General features: G+C 37.8%; 1 protein-coding gene across 1 annotated transcript; it reads left to right on the plus strand.

Annotated features, from left to right (window-relative positions):
* Nucleotides 1–6826: 6826 nt before the first annotated feature.
* LOC125099849 (olfactory receptor 14A2-like) lies at nt 6827–7775 on the plus strand. The gene is given in 2 exon segments (XM_047729386.1): nt 6827–7363; nt 7365–7775. Coding segments are annotated over 2 exon segments (948 nt in total).
* The last annotated feature ends 8641 nt before the right edge of the window (nt 7776–16416 follow it).

The raw sequence follows: 16416 nt of genomic DNA on the forward strand, positions 1-16416 counted from the left end.
GTTTGGAAGTTTTCCTTCTATTTCTTTTTTTTGGAACAGTTTCAGGAGAATAGGAATTAGTTCTTCTTTGAATGTTTGGTAGAATTCCCCCGGGAAGCCATCTGGCCCTGGGCTTTTGTTTGTTTGGAGATTTTTGATGACTGTTTCAATCTCCTTACTGGTTATGGGTCTGTTCAGGCTTTCTATTTCTTCCTGGTTCAGTTGTGGTAGTTTATATGTCTCTAGGAATGCATCCATTTCTACAGATTGTCAAATTTGTTGGCATAGAGTTTCTCATAATATGTTCTTATAATTGTCTGTATTTCTTTGGTGTTCGTTGTGATCTCTCCTCTTTCATTCATGATTTTATTTATTTGGGTCCTTTCTCTTTTCTTTTTGATAAGTCTGGCCAGGGGTTTATCAATCTTATTAATTCTTTCAAAGAACCAGCTCCTAGTTTCGTTGATTTGTTCTATTTTTTTTTTGTTTCTATTTCATTGATTTCTGCTCTGATCTTTATGATTTCTCTTCTCCTACTGGGTTTAGGTTTCTTTCCTGTTCTTTCTCCAGCTCCTTTAGGTGTAGGGTTAGGTTGTGTACCTGAGACCTTTCTTGTTTCTTGAGAAAGGCTTGTACCGCTATGTATTTTCCTCTCAGGACTGCCTTTGTTGTGACCCACAGATTCTGAACCGTTGTGTTTTCATTATCATTTGTTTCCATAAATTTTTTCAATTCTTCTTTAATTTCCTGGTTGACCCATTCATTCTTTAGAAGGATGCTGTTTAGTCTCCATGTATTTGGGTTCTTTCCAAATTTCCTCTTGTGATTGAGTTCTAGCTTCAGAGCATTGTGGTCTGAAAATAGGCAGTGAATGATCCCAATCTTTTGATACCGGTTGAGACTTGATTTAGGACCAAGAATGTGATCTATTCTGGAGAATGTTCCATGTGCACTAGAGAAGAATGTGTATTCTGTTGCTTTGGGATGAAATGTTCTGAATATATCTGTGATGTCCATCTGGTCCAGTTTGTCATTTAAGGCCTTGATTTCCTTGTTGATCTTTTGCTTGGATGATCTGTCCATTTCAGTGAGGGGAGTGTTAAAATCTCCTACTATTATTGTATTATTGTCGATGTGTTTCTTTGCTTTTGTTATTAATTGGTTTTTATATTTGGCTGCTCCCACGTTAGGGGCATAGATATTTAAATTGTTACATCTTCTTGTTGGACAGTTCCTTTGAGTATGATATAGTGTCCTTCCTCATCTCTTATTATAGTCTTTGGCTTAAAATCTAATTGATCTGATATAAGGATTGCCACTCCTGCTTTCTTCTGATGTCCATTAGCATGGTAAATTCTTTTCCACCCCCTCACTTTAAACCTGGAGGTGTCTTCGGGTTTAAGATGAGTTTCTTGTAGGCAACATATAGATGGGTTTTGTTTTTTGATCCATTCTGATACCCTGTGTCTTTTGAATGGGGTATTTAGCCCATTAACATTCACGGTAAGTATTGAGAGATATGAATTTAGTGCCATTGTATTGCCTGTAAGGTGACTGTTATTGTATATTGTCTCTGTTTCTTTCTGATCTACTACTTTGAGGGTCTCTCTTTGCTTAGAGGACCCCTTTCAATATTTCCTGTAGAGCTGGTTTGGTATTTGCAAATTCTTTCAGTTTTTGTTTGTCCTGGAAGCTTTTAATCTCTCCATTTTCAATGATAGCCTAGCTGCATATAGTATTCTTGGCTGCATGTTTTTCTCATTTAGTACTCTGAATATATCATGCCAGCTCTTTCTGGCCTGCCAGGTCTCTGTGGATAAGTCTGCTGCCAATCTAATATTTTTACCATTGTACGTTACAGACTCCTTTTCCCGGGCTGCTTTCAGGATCTTTTCTTTGTCACTAAGACTTGTCAATTTTACTATTAAGTGACGGGGTGTGGACCTATTCTTATTGATTTTGAGGGGGGTTCTCTGAACCTCCTGGATTTTGATGCTTGTTCCCTTTGCCATATTGGGGAAATTCTCTCCAATAATTCTCTCCAATATACCTTCTGCTTCCCTCTCTGTTTCCTCTTCTTCTGGAATCCCAAGTATTCTAATGTTGTTTCATCTTATGGTGTCACTTATCTCTCGAATTCTCCCCTCGTGGTCCAGTAGCTGTTTGTCCCTCTTTTGCTCAGCTTCTTTATTCTCTGTCATTTCGTCTTCTATATCGCTAATTCTTTCTTCTGCCTCATTTATCCTAGCAGTGAGAGCCTCCATTTTTTATTGCACCTCATTAATAGCTTTTTTGATTTCAACTTGGTTAGATTTTAGTTCTTTTATTTCTCCAGAAAGGGCTTTTATATCTCCCGAGAGGTTTGCTTTAATATCTTCCATGCCTTTTTCAAGCCCAGCTAGAACCTTGAGAATCGTCATTCTGAACTCTATATCAGACATGTTACCAATGTCTGTATTGATTAGGTCCCTAGCCTTTGGTACTGCTTCTTGTTCTTTTTTTTTGTTGTTGTTGTGAATTTTTCTGCCTTGTCATTTTGTCCAGATAAGAGTATATGAAGGAGCAAGTAAAATACTAAAAGGGTGGCAACTACCCAAGGAAAATATGCTTTAGCCAAATCAGAAGAGATCCCAAATTGTGAGGGGGGAGAAAGGGGATAAAAAGGGATTCAGAAAGAAAAAAAAAAAAAAAAACTATTAAAAAAAAGAAAGCCGATAAAAAATATAAAAAGGGAAAGAAATATATATATATTAGATAAACTATTTAAAAAGTGTTAAAAAAGAAAACGGTAAAAGTTAAAAAAAATAGCAGAAGAGAAAAAAATATTGAAAAAGAGAAAAAAAATTAAATGAACTGCAAGGCTAAAGAATCATGGGGAGAAAGCCATGAATTCCATGCTTTGCTTTATTCTCCTCTGGAATTCCGCCGCTCTCCTTGGTATAGAAACTGCACTCCTTGGTAGGTGAATTTGGTCCTGGCTGGGTTTCTAGTTGATCTTCTGGGGGAGGGGCCTGTTGTAGTGATTCTCATGCGTCTTTGCCCCAGGCGGAGTTGCACCGCCCTTACCCGGGGCCGGGTTGAGTAATCTGCTCGGGTTTGCTGGGTTTGCTTTTGGGAGCTTTTGTTCCCGGAGCGCTTTCCGTAGAGTTCTGGAAGACGGGAATGAAGATGGCGGCCTCCTGGTCTCTGGCCCAGAGGAGCCGATAGCCCGGGGCCCCAGTCCTCAGTGCGCCCTCAGAGAACAGCGCCCAATTACTCCCGTCACCCTGGCCTCCGGCCGCGCTCCAAGCTGACCGAGGCTGCGACCGGGTCAAGGTAACCCCAAGCTGAGAGCTTACTCCTCGGCTCTGTCTCTGTAGCCGGCTTTCCTGTTCTAATACCGGTAAGCTCTGCCACACTCAGAAAGCCCCGATCCTTCTGTGACCCTGTGGGACCTGAGGCCGTGCTGACCCCGCCTGGGCTTCACCCCAGTTAAGCCTCTGGAGCGATGTCCCTCAGAGGAACAGACTTTTAAAAGTCCTGATTTTGTGCTCCGTTGCTCCGCCGCTCACTGGGAGCCAGCCCCTCCCCCCGCAGTCTATCTTCCTGTCGCTTTGGATTCACTTCTCCGCCAGTCCTACCTTTCAGAAAGTGGTTGATTTTCTGTTTTTAGAATTGCTGTTCTTCTTCTCTTCAATCTCCCGTTGGATTTGTAGGTATTGGCAATCTTTAGATAAGCTATTTAGCTGATCTCCCACTACCCTAAGTAGTCTCAGCTTGCTACTTCTCCACCATCTTGACTCCTTCCCCTCTGTGTGTCTTTAAAAATGATTTTTTAAATTACTCTTCAATAATGGTTTTTAACAAATGATCAAAAAGTTTATTTTGCTTTCTATGTTGGATGGCAAGCTAATAACAAGGATTCTCAAAGCGCAATGCACATCCGATTCACCAAGTTAGTTGAATAAATGAACTTCTTTGAACTACAACAAGAGACCCACTGAGTCAGTAATTAGCAATATTTAACAGAAATCATCATGTTTAGCAAAGTGCTTAAGTTATTAGTAGCATATATAAAATAATAACCAGATGTTTATATTTTTTTACCAATGGAGATAAGAGATAGTTAATAACGCTTCATAGAAAACATTTAAGAGTTTCTTTTTTTGGAAATTCAAACATATTATTCATATGCCTTATAATAATTTATTGTGTAGACATTGACTGCAGAATGTTTCAAGTGATGCCAAATTTGAAATAAAGAGCAAATGACTTTCCTGGTTGTGTTTTCATCATCCATCCATTTTAAGAAAATGTCACTTCTGAGAAATCTTCTAGTCCTTCAACTGAAGTTTAGAAAAACAGATATGTTATAATGACAGAGACTTCTCAAAGGAAGATACAATTTTCCGATAATTTTGGGCAAGCAACTGGTAAGTTAAACTCTTTTTGTTGGGGAAGAAGAATTTCAACTCTCAGATATACTTTTGAAATCATCTAATAAGTAATCCATTGTCAGACAGTTGAAGAGTTGGAATTGTTTTAAAGTATGAATTTTAAGTTTCTATTGGTAAAATGTTCAATAGTCTCTGTTTCAAAACAAACAAACAAACAAACAAACAAAAATCCTAATATTGTAGGTACTAAAACCTTTAGGGCAGACACCAAAAACAATGAAATTCAATGGCCAATTTTTTCCACACATCTTCCTTTTTTGGTCTATTGTTGTGCATTTCTCTAAACAAACAGAACAAGCTGATTAATGTCTTAATTATTTTATTGTTCTACATGCATTCTTCAATTTCAGCACATATGGCTTCTGCACATATGATCCATATGTCCATTTCCTTTACTTTCTTGTTTTAACTTACTTCTTAATGTGTTCCTTTCACTGGGCTTTGTTCTATAAGCTACTGTTCATTTAGACTTTAGCTTCTAGCTAGCCCAGAAGGGAAGCATTTCCTCCCTCCACATTTGAGCCGTCCCATGGATATTCTGTAAAATAATACTTTTTAAAAAATTGCAATGACACCCATCAATATCTATTTTTTTCTTATTTATAGGTTTATGTATTCTTCATTTTATATCTCTGTTCATTGACAGAAAGCACATGGAAAACAATCTCTCTCTCTCTCCCCTCTTTTTTTTAAATTTCTACCATTAAGCTTTGTATCTAATATATATGAAATATTTCTTGACATTTTCAGTTAATAATAAATAATTCTGGAACAGTAACTAATAATCTAGGGAAATATTTTAAAGTTTGAGATAAATGTCTGAAAATATTAAAAAGTAAAATATAGACAACAGAATATAATGGAAGAAACATATGAAGACAGAATGGTTAAAACATTCTGAAATTATAGTGACTTCTAAACTAGAAGTTTAAAAATCAACCACTGGAAATGTGCCACAATATCCTGACTTTCTACAAATGTATGCATTCAAAAGACATTAGGTCTTGTTAAATAATTAATTTATATCGTTCCCATACATGAATGAAACTTTCAATATATGTGACTGCATGACCTCAAGATAATATAAACATTGAAGAACAGAATCTTTGTTTATATTCCTTTATTTATGTCCATAAGGTTAGAAAAAAAGTTATTTTCTTATGTTGGATCATTTTATATAGAGTAAATGTGAAGTAATTATAGTTAATAGCTCCTGCTTCCAGTCAGAGAACGGGAGAAGAATTAGGCACAAACAAGTCAGCTGCAAGAGATTGGGAGCAGAGTACAACAGTCAAAAAGACTGCTGCCCCAAGTAACTCCTCAGTCTCGCTTTTATTAGATAGAAACAGTAACCAACAGAAGAGTCGATGAAGGTCAAATATTAGTCATACATCTTGTAGATAAACAAGAAGGAGGGCAGAATATATCTGTACAAGCAGTATAAAGTTTATAGTTGAACAAGTACATCCAAAGGACTTATCTAAGTAGCCACAGGTGCTCTCAGGGGGGAAAGGGGAGATAACGGAAAAATGAAGCAGGCAGCGTTCTGTCTTGAGCAGGCTGGGCATCCCAGCTGCTCAGCTTCAAGGCCATATATCGTTCTCTCCCCCAGAGGCCTATTGCAGTATCTGTTTTTCTTTTTTTTTCTTTTTTTAATTTTAATTTTTATTTTTTATAAACATATAATATATTTTTACCCCAGGGGTACAGGTCTGTGAATCGCCAGGTTTACACACTTCATAGCACTCACCAGAGCACATACCCTCCCCAATGTCCATAATCCCACCCCCCTTCTCCCACCCCCCTCCCCCCAGCAACCCTCAGTTTGTTTTGTGAGATTAAGAGTCACTTATGGTTTGTCTCCCTCCCAATCCCTTCTTGTATCTGTTTTTCTTAAGGCTGTATCTAAATGTGCTTGGTAACTAGTAAAACTTCCCAGGGGTTATATTTTAAGTAATATATTTTCTGAGGGGCAGTTGAATATAGCAAATAAGATTGGCTAGTGTTCCTATTATGTTATTAGGAATCTTAAAACTATAAAGACATAGAACATTGGATTGTCTATCAGAAAGCAAAACGATTTGTCATTATGCATGACACAGTAATAGTGTGATATAAATACCTAGTGTTTTAGAACAATTTTCTTAATCAACTTATATACACACCTGGTAGGAAGTTGAGTTTGAAGCTCAAAATTAGACATAGCTCATATGAAGACTAATTGTGTTCACACATTACTTATGAAACCCCTTTACCTTAAAAAAAGGATGAAATTTTTGCAGAAGCATTTAAGATACATAGTCTATTTTTCAATTAAATAATTGTGTATGTCAATATTATTCTTCTTCGATGTGTAAATTGATTTTTTTTGTATGTTTCTTTGTGCCAACAGACAGTGAAGAGAATCAAGCATGACCAATGTCACCTTGGTGGCAGGATTTCTCCTTGTGGTGTTTTCTGATATCCAAGAACTTCAGATATTATATGGGGTACTCTTCCTCATGATTTACCTGGCTATCCTAATGAGTAACCTTCTCATCATTACTCTCACTACCCTGGACCTGCAGCCACAAACACCCATGTACTTTTTCCTGAAGAACTTATCTTTCCTGGATGTCTTTCTTGTGTATGTTCCAATCCCCAAATTCACTGTCAACAGCCTAACTTACAACAATTACATTTCCACTTTAGGATGTGCCTTTCATCTACTTTTAATGACTTCCTTTGCAGCAGGTGAGGTATTAGTCCTCACTGCCATATCTTATGACCGCTATGTAGCTATATGATGTCCCCTGAACTATGAGGTAACTATGAATGCTGGTGCTTGTGCACTGATGCAGGTGTTTCTTGGGCCACTGGGGGGGGGGCTCTTTGGAGCTCTGTACACTGCTGGCACATTTTTTATGCCATTCTGTGGCTCCAATGTGATCCCACAGTTTTTTTGTGAATGTCTCCTCATTGCTAAGGATTTCTTGTCCTGAAACACTCCTGGTAGTTTACACAAGTATTAGAATCGGTATTTTTTTAGGTATGTCTTGGTTTATCTGTATTGTGATTTCTTATGTTTATATTGTCTCCACTGTACTAAAGATTCCAACCATAAAAGGCCAATCAAAAGCTTTCTCCACATGCTTTCCCCATCTCATTGTCTTTACTCTTTTTATTATAACTGCTTGTTTTGTCTATCTCAAACCATCTCCAAATCCACCTTCAGTTATTGACAGGCTGCTTTCTGTGATCTACACTGTGGTACCTCCAATACTTAACCCTGTGATCTATAGCCTGAGGAACAAGGATATGAAACAGGCTCTTATGAGATTGCTGCACAAAACTTGTGGCCATCAGTCAAACTCCATTTAACACTGTCTGAAGTCAGTGCTCTAGTGCCTTACTGATTACATTAGAACTTCTCACAGAATTTCTCATTCTTAACTGCAATGGCTTGAGACAAAAGGGTAATGTACCCACATATATGTAAGGAAATAAATACTCAAGTGCTGAATTGACTGATTCAAAGGTTGGATAGTAACATTATACCCAGCTAACACATAAGTGTCATGTTTCTCATTCAGTGATCTTCTATGACAAAGAATCTCTCCATTTGTGGTATAACTTCTAAAAAAATTCCTTCTGTTTTTCATGGTGTTTATAATTTTGGTCATTGAATAACTCATTTTCTCTATTTTATTCACTGGAAATTTTTTAAAAATGAGAAAACTTCAACAGGTACAGTATTATAAAGACCATGTGAGGAGAGATAAAAACTTATACATTACTTTCCGAATACATCAGACTGTCTAATGTTGAAGCAAAACAGAAAAATAGAAAAAAAAATAATGCAGTAGGCTAAGAAGATTCTAGAGTTGTACTTACATCTGTAAGCAATACTCAGGAGAGGCACCTAAAATAATGACAAAATCCTGAAGGGAGATACATCCCAGCACAATTCCTAAAGATAAGTAGTCTTCAACTGGGTAAATAGTATTTCCAGAGAGACACTAGACAGAGGTAGGGAACTGTTAGACACGAATTTCTACATTTCTACTTGTCTATAATTCAGAAAGTTCTTTACCTCTCTTTGTGTCAGGGTGAAAATTTCTAAACTGAATAAAAAGAAGCTATTAAATATAACTGTAGCAGAAATTTCTCAGTTGGGAAAGAACTTTCTTTTGTCTTATTCATGAGGGCCTACAATATATTTTTATTACCTTACATGTAGTCTACACAGATGTTCTTTTTTTTTTTTAAGATTTTATGTACTTATTTATTTGAGAGAAAGAGCACACAGAGATAGAATGAGATGGAGAAGCAGATGCCCCACGGAGCAGAGAGCCAGATGTGGGAGTTGATCCCGGGACACTGAGTTCATGAACTTAGCTTAAGGCAGATGCTTAACCAACTGAGCCAGCCAGGTGCCCCTGTACCTAGAGATTCTATGTCTTATGAAATAACCATCTTGACTTCACATTTGACATTATTCTATTGTTTATTATTTAAAGAAAAAAAGAGAAACAGTTCTTAGATATTTTCAATCATGTTTTCCTCTTTTTTAAAATTTTATTTCTTTTCAGTGTGCCAAAATTCATTGTTTATGCACTACACCCTGTGCTCCACACAATACGTGACACTTTAAATCTTAATATTAATGTTTTATTATCATTTGAATTAAATAGATGATTGATATTATTTCTCTGGCACATATGATCTCGTTTAATCTTGCCCCCAAATATCTTCTGACAATCTTTGATTGTTACCATGCCAATATTGATTGTAAATGTATACATACATCTTATCATAAGTGATAAAATATAACTCATATCTCTTATAAATTAATTTTTCCCATGGGATACATAGAAAAGTCCTCATTTTTTTGTTCCCTACCCTTAGGGAAAGAGATATGGTGAATGTAATTAGATTTATTTGATTTATGTTGCATCAACTGCCAGAGTTACCTGGGAAAATCTTTAAAAAAAAAAGATTCTTAGACTACCCATGGTAAAATTTATATTGGCAAAATGATATTGTCTCTAATATTTAAGAAATTGTATGCTTTATGGAAAATCCCTAGAGTTATTTTAGTTCTCTCACTATCTATAGTGCATCTTTATCAACAGATAAAACACCAACTAAAAAGCAATTTTTTGCTTTAGAAGACTGACAGCTGGTAAAAATAGAAGGAATGATTGTGTCACAAGATATCTAAGCAAAAATCAGTAATGGACAATAAAACCTTCAGGAGAAAAGTTGTAAGAGAATACGGTATTCTCATAATAACAGGTGATGACTTAGACTGAATATTTCAAGCTGAAGAAATATGAGTGATCTGAAAAAAAACTTTCTTATTTTCATATGAAGCAGACCACAAAACCCTCATATAAGGGATGCCTTCTGTATTCCCAGCAGGAAGGAATATCTGTACCTCCAGAGATGAAGGAATGCAGAAAGCAATCTGAACAAATAGACATTACTATATTTCCCATTTGCTGCACTTAGCTCTGACTCTTTCTCCTATCTTATATTTCCATGACTTTCTTTTCCTTGTCAAATCTAGCATAAAAACTCATTTCCAACCACTTCTTTGAGGCTTCATTTCTTTTTGAAAACTCCCATGTGACATAAAACTTACATTAAATATTTTTTAAAACATATTTTTTCTTGTTATCTGGGTAACAGGCAAGGACTAAAAGGGTAAGGGTAAAATATATTTATTGCTCCCCTAGAGTTCTGATACCTGAAAAAAAGATAACTGTGACACCACAAGAAGTAAAGAAGTTGATGAATTCATAAAACTCCTCAACCACAATCATGCAGAACAGAAATTAATTACATCGAAGTAAATGAACTGGGGGCAGGTGTAAGATAATAGAATGGCAGGACCTAAGCTCATCTCATCCCACATTCACAACCAATTAAATAACTGGAGACTGATCTGAAGACTGGCGGAACAATGTCCACAGCTAAATGTAGAAACAAAGCTGCATTTGAGAGGTTAGGAAGGGCATAAGCAGTGGTCAGGAGCTGCCACCAGGAGGAAGATAATTATTGTTATGGAGATGATGGTATCAAGAAGACCATACGGAGAAAACAAATCCCCATAAAATCTGGCTTTTAAAACCATAGGGTCTGAATTCTATGTTTTGGTATAAGAAGTGGAACTTAGAGCCTGGAGTTTTAAAAATTATCTGACTCAGCAGTGGGTGAGTCAGGAAGCAGACTGCTAGCTAGGCCTCCATCTTTCAAAAGGCAACAACCCTAGGAGCGGCAACATAGAAACAATATCTTTCACAATGTAAATGAGATCTATTTATACTGAAAATGCAGGAATGCACAAACATTCATCATGCAAATGGATGTCCAAAAAATGGCAGAGTAACAATACTTATAGAAAATAAATAGACATTAAATCAGAGACTATAACGAGACATAAAGGAGGACACTATAATCAACACAGACGGGACTGGAAGAGATTATGCTGAGTGAAATAAGTCAAGGAGAGAGAGTCAATTATCATATGGTTTTACTTATTTGTGGAGCATAAGTAATAACTCGGAAGACACTGTGAGAAGGAGAAGAGAAGGGAATTGGAGGAAATCTGAGGGGGAGAAGAACCACGAGAGACTGTGGACTCTGAGAAACAAACTGAGGGTTTTGGAAAGGAAGGGGAGTGGATAGTTGGGAGGGCCTGGTGGTGAGAATAAAGGAGGGCATGTATTGTATGGAGCACTGGGTGTGGTGCATAAACAATGAATTTTGGAACCCTGAAAAAAAAAGTAAAATTAAAAAAATATGGAAAATAATCTGTATATACTTATGTTTTAAATATGTTCATAGTATTATGTTACTAATTATTTTTATATTAAGAATCTCAGCATCCATATTCATCAGTGATATTGGTCTGAAATTCTCCTTTTTGGTAGGGTTTTTGCCTGGTTTTGGGATCAGGGTAATGCTGGCTTCATAAAAAGAGTCTGGAAGTTTTCCTTCTGCTCCAAATTTTGAAACAGCTTCAGGAGAATAGGTATTATTTCTTCTTTAACAGTTTGGTAGAATTCCCCAGGGAATCCGTCATGTCCTGGGCTCTTGTTTTTTGGGAGGTTTTTGATCACTGCTTCAATCTCGTTACTAGATATCAGCCTATTCAGGTTGTCAATTTCTTCTTGGTTCAATTTTGTGAGTTTATACTTTTCCAGGAATGCATCCATTTCATCTAGGTTGCTTAGTGTATTGGCAAATTCTGATGATGGTTTCTACTTCCTTGGTGGTAGTTGTGATCTCTCCCTTTTCATTCTTAATTTTATGAATTTGGGCTTTCTCTCTTTTCTTTTGGATTAGTGTGGCCAGTGGTTTATTGATCTTATTGATTCTTTCCAAAAACCAGTTCCTAGTTTCATTGATATGTTCTACTGTATCTCTGGTTTCTACCTCATTCATCTCTCCTCTAATCTTGATTATTTCCCTTCCTATGGGTGTAATTGGTTTGATTTGTTGTTGAATCTCCAGTTCTTTAAGGTGTAGAGACAGCTGGTATATTCTGAATTTTTCAAGTGTTTTGAGGTAGGCTTGGATGGCTATGAATTTCCCCCTTAGGACTGCCTTTGCTGTATCCCATAGGTTTTGGACCGAAGTGTCTTCATTCTCATTGGTTTCCAAGAATTATTTAAGTTCTTCTTTGATCTCCTGGTTGATCCAATCATTCTTAAGCAAGATGGTATTTAGCTTCCAGGTGTTTGAGTTCCTTCAGAACTTTTCCTTGTGATTGAGCTCCAGTTTCAAAGCATTGTGATCTGAGAATATGCAGGGAATCATCTCAATCTTTTGGTATCAGTTGAGTCATGATTTGTGACCCAGTGTGTGGTCTATTCTGATGAAGGTTCCATGTGCACTTGAGAAGAATGAGTATTCTGTTGTTTTAGGGTGGAATGTTCTGTATATATCTGTGAGGCCCATCTGGTCCAATGTGTCATTCAATGCCCTGGTTTCTTTATTGATTTTCTCCTTGGATGATCTGTCTATTACTGAGAGAGTTGTGTTAAGATCTCCTACTATTAATGAATTCATATCAATGTGACTCTTTATCTTGATTAATAGTTTTCTTTTGTAATTGGCTACACCCATATTGGGGGCATAGATATGTACAATTGTTAGATCATCTTGGTGATAGTCCCTTTCAGAATGATGTAGTGTCCTTCTGTATCTCTGACTACAGTCTTTAGTTTAAAATCTAATTTATCTGATAGGAGAATCGCTACCCCAGCCTGCTTTTGAAGCCCATTGGCAAGAAAGATTCTTCTCCATCCCTTCATGTTCAGTCTGGGTGGACCCTTATATTCACAATGGGTCTCTCATAAACAACATATGGATGGGTACCGTCATTTTATCCAATCTACAACCCTGTGTCATTTTATCGGTGTCTTTATGCCATTCACATTGAGAGTGATTATTGATAGATACGTTTTTATTGACATCATGTTACCTTTGAAGTCTTTCTTTCTGCAGATTGTCTCTATATTTCTGTTCAATGCTATTCTTAGTGTCTTTCCTCTTTTTTAGAACTCCCCCTTTATATTTCCTGCAGCGTCAGCTTGGTGGTTGCATAGTCTTTTAAGCCTTGCTGGTCTTGGAAACTCTTTATCTCTCCATCCATTTTGAATGTCAGTCTTGCTGGATAAAGTATTATTGCCTGCATGTTTTCTCATTTAGTGCCCTGAATATATCTTGCCAGCCCTATCTGGCTTGCCAGGTCTCTGTGGACAGGTCTGACATTATTCTGATAGGCTTTCCTCTGTAAGTAAGGAGCCTCTGTCCTAGCAGCTTTCAAGAGATTGCATCTACAATTATGATTCCTCAATTGGACTATCAGGTGCCTTGATGTTTTCTTGGAATCTATAATCTTGGTGGAGACCATTCAGCCTCTAGTACATGAATGCTGGTTCCATTCACATGACTGGGAAAATTTTCATGAAGAACTTGTTCCACTATGTCTTCTAGACTTCTTTCTTTCTCCTCCCATTCAGGTATTCCAATAATTCTGACATTGGAATGTTTCATGGAATCATTTATTTCCCTGATTCTGTTTTCGTGGCTTCTAAGCTGTTTGTTCCATGCTTCCTCCTGATCCTATCTCTCTATCTGTTTTTCTTCCAGATCACTAATTCTATTTTCTGTCTCAGTTACCCTAGCTTTTAGAGAATTTAGATTAGGTTGGAATTCATTGTGAGCTTTGTGAACCTCATCCCTGGTGACTTTCAATTCTGCCCTAACATTGTGAACATCATCCCTGGTGTTTTTAAGTTCTTCCCTAATCAATTCCATTTGGTCATCCATGGCTTTCTCCAACCTAGCTATTGCCTGGATAATTGTTAGCCTGAATTTTCTGATATATTGTCTATGTTGATAGCCATTAGCTCTGTTGCAGAAGGCCCATCCTCTTTATTTATCTTCTGTTGGGCATTCCTCCTCCTATTCATTTTGGTGAGAGATGGCTGAATGGATGTAGATGGATGTATCTACCGTGGTGCAGTCAAGGTGCACCCTGTAACACTTCTGAGCAATCAGGATTCCCCACCCAAATGAGAGAAAAAAGAAAAGAAAAATAAAAAAGAGAGAGAGAGAGAAAGAAAAAAAAAGGAATATAAAAGATAAGGCTCAGCCCAAATGGGCCAAAAGGTAAGATTTATGAAGTATACAAACAAAAACAGACAAACAAAAAGATTGATAAAAGTATATGACAAGAAAAAAAATATATATATAAGCAAATAAAGGAAAAAACCTCTTCAAAAAGAACCCCAAGTGTAAGATTTATATACTATCAGGACAAACACAAAAACACAGAAACACTGGTGGAAGAAAAAGATGGGAGAGTGGTTATAAATTCTCAGTGTGGGCAAGGAAGGTTGTTTTGATTCTTCCTGGATGTATCTTGATATCTTTGTTAAGGGACTCAACTTTCCTAAGGTAAAGGGTATTAAAAGTTGGTTTACCTATAGGGGTAGCATTGATTGGGGAAAGGGATTTACCTTGAAGTTTAACTCTATATGAATATTAGAAAATAAAAATAAAAAAGGAATAAACTAGACTAAACTGAAGTAATATTTTTTAAAAAATTAAAAAAACCAAAATGCAAAAGTAAAACACAGGTGTATGTATCAAAAAGATCAGGTTAGAAGGTTATTGGGGAATTTGATGTACTGGACATCTCACTGTGATGGTACATATGTTAGAAAATTATCTATATTAAAAAAAAAATGAACCAGAATAGTCGGAACGAGTTAAAATAAAAGTGGTATCTATGAACTAGTTGTTGTTCTCATGCAGTTTTTTTTTTTTTTTCTTTCCTAGTTGGTTTTCTGTGGGAGGCGTCTGCCACGTGGGTTTTCAGTCAATGATGTTCCTTGAGTTAAGTTCACCCATCTCCCTCAAGGGTATGGGCTCTGAGGAAACAGTTTTTTTCAGGCTTTTGTTCTCTGGAGGCTTTTTTTAAAATATTTTATTTATTTATTTGACAGAGAGAGATCACAAGTAGGGAGAGAGGCAGGCAGAGAGAGAGGAGGAAGCAGGCTCCCTGCCAAGCAGAGAGCCCGATGCGGGACTCAAATCCAGGACCCTGAGATCATGACCTGAGCCGAAGGCAGAGGCTTAACCCACTGAGCCACCCAGGCGCCCTCTCTGGAGGTTTTTATGTTTGTTTACTTCTTTTCTTTCGCCTTGACTGCTTTTGATGGTTTTTGAAGGTTTGGAGGAAAGCAAACTGCACCCCGAGATCCCTCTCAGAGAGAAGCCTCAGTCTGCTCCCTTGTGGGTGCTGCAGACCGCATATAAATTCTCCCTTGGAGGCTGGCAAGGAGACCTCCAAGTCGCGGTCCCTGGGGACGCAGGATCTTCTGCTTGTACCCAAAACCATGGCAGTGGCAGCTGTCTGGGCAGCTCCAGACAGCCAGAGAGGTTCTAAGCAGTGATTGCACACTGAGTTTTAGACCCGGTATTTCCGGGTCTAAGAGCACCAGGCTTGCATGCACCTCTCTCAGAGGAGGGTGTGGGGCATGCATGTCTCAGGCTCTGATAGCATGGCACGAGTCTGAGAGCACCAGGCTTATCCTTCGTGCATCTCTCTCAGGGGAGAGTGTGGGGCGCACATCTCAGGCTCCGTTAGCATGGCGCCACATTCTGCCATCTGGCGAGGCTCCCCGCCCTTCACAGGAACTGGACCCCACGCGTTCTCGGCCGTGCTGGCGGCTCAGGGACTAAGACCTCATTTCTCCGCCTCACTCTCTCTGGCTCAGCGCCAGAGGAGGCTCTCCTGGGTCCAGAGACTTAAGCCCCTGTCCCTAGCCACCCCAATTCCCACTATTCCCCCCCATGATCCTTTGCTCTTTTTGAGTTCTTTCAACCAGTCTCCAAGTTAATGCTGATCCCCAGACACAGGGCACTCTGGTATTGGGGTATTACTTTCCAAATGGTCACTTCTGGTGGCTCCCTTCTCCTTTTGTTTATCTTCCAATATCAGTCTGACATTCCCACTCTGCTTTACCTGCCCCCTGGCATCTTCTGCCCCTATAGAGATCCAGACGTGTACAATTCTGATCTCAGGCTGATTTCATGGATGATCGGAGTTCTTTGGTAGGAAATCAGCTCATTTTGGGTACACATTGAAACGGCGCCTCCTCCTACTTCTCCGCCATCTTGTCTCTCCCCTATGTTACTAATTTTTGACAGTAGTAAAATTATTGAAATTAAAAGTGGGTTTTTAACATAAAAAAGAAGGATACTATATAATCATTAAGGGAATTATCCAACAAGAGCATATAACATTGTAAATATTATGCAAGAAGGGAGCTTCCAAGTATGTAAAACAGTTAATAACAAACATAAAAGAAATAACCAATAGTAAAATAATGATAGAGAACTTTAACACCACACTTATGTCAATACACAGGGCATCCAATCAGAAAATCAACAAAGAAAAGTTATTTTGAAGACTCAGTGGACCAGTTGGATTTAATGA

This window comes from Lutra lutra, chromosome 5, assembly GCF_902655055.1.
Source record: "Lutra lutra chromosome 5, mLutLut1.2, whole genome shotgun sequence".
In the NCBI taxonomy this organism is placed as follows: domain Eukaryota; kingdom Metazoa; phylum Chordata; class Mammalia; order Carnivora; family Mustelidae; genus Lutra; species Lutra lutra.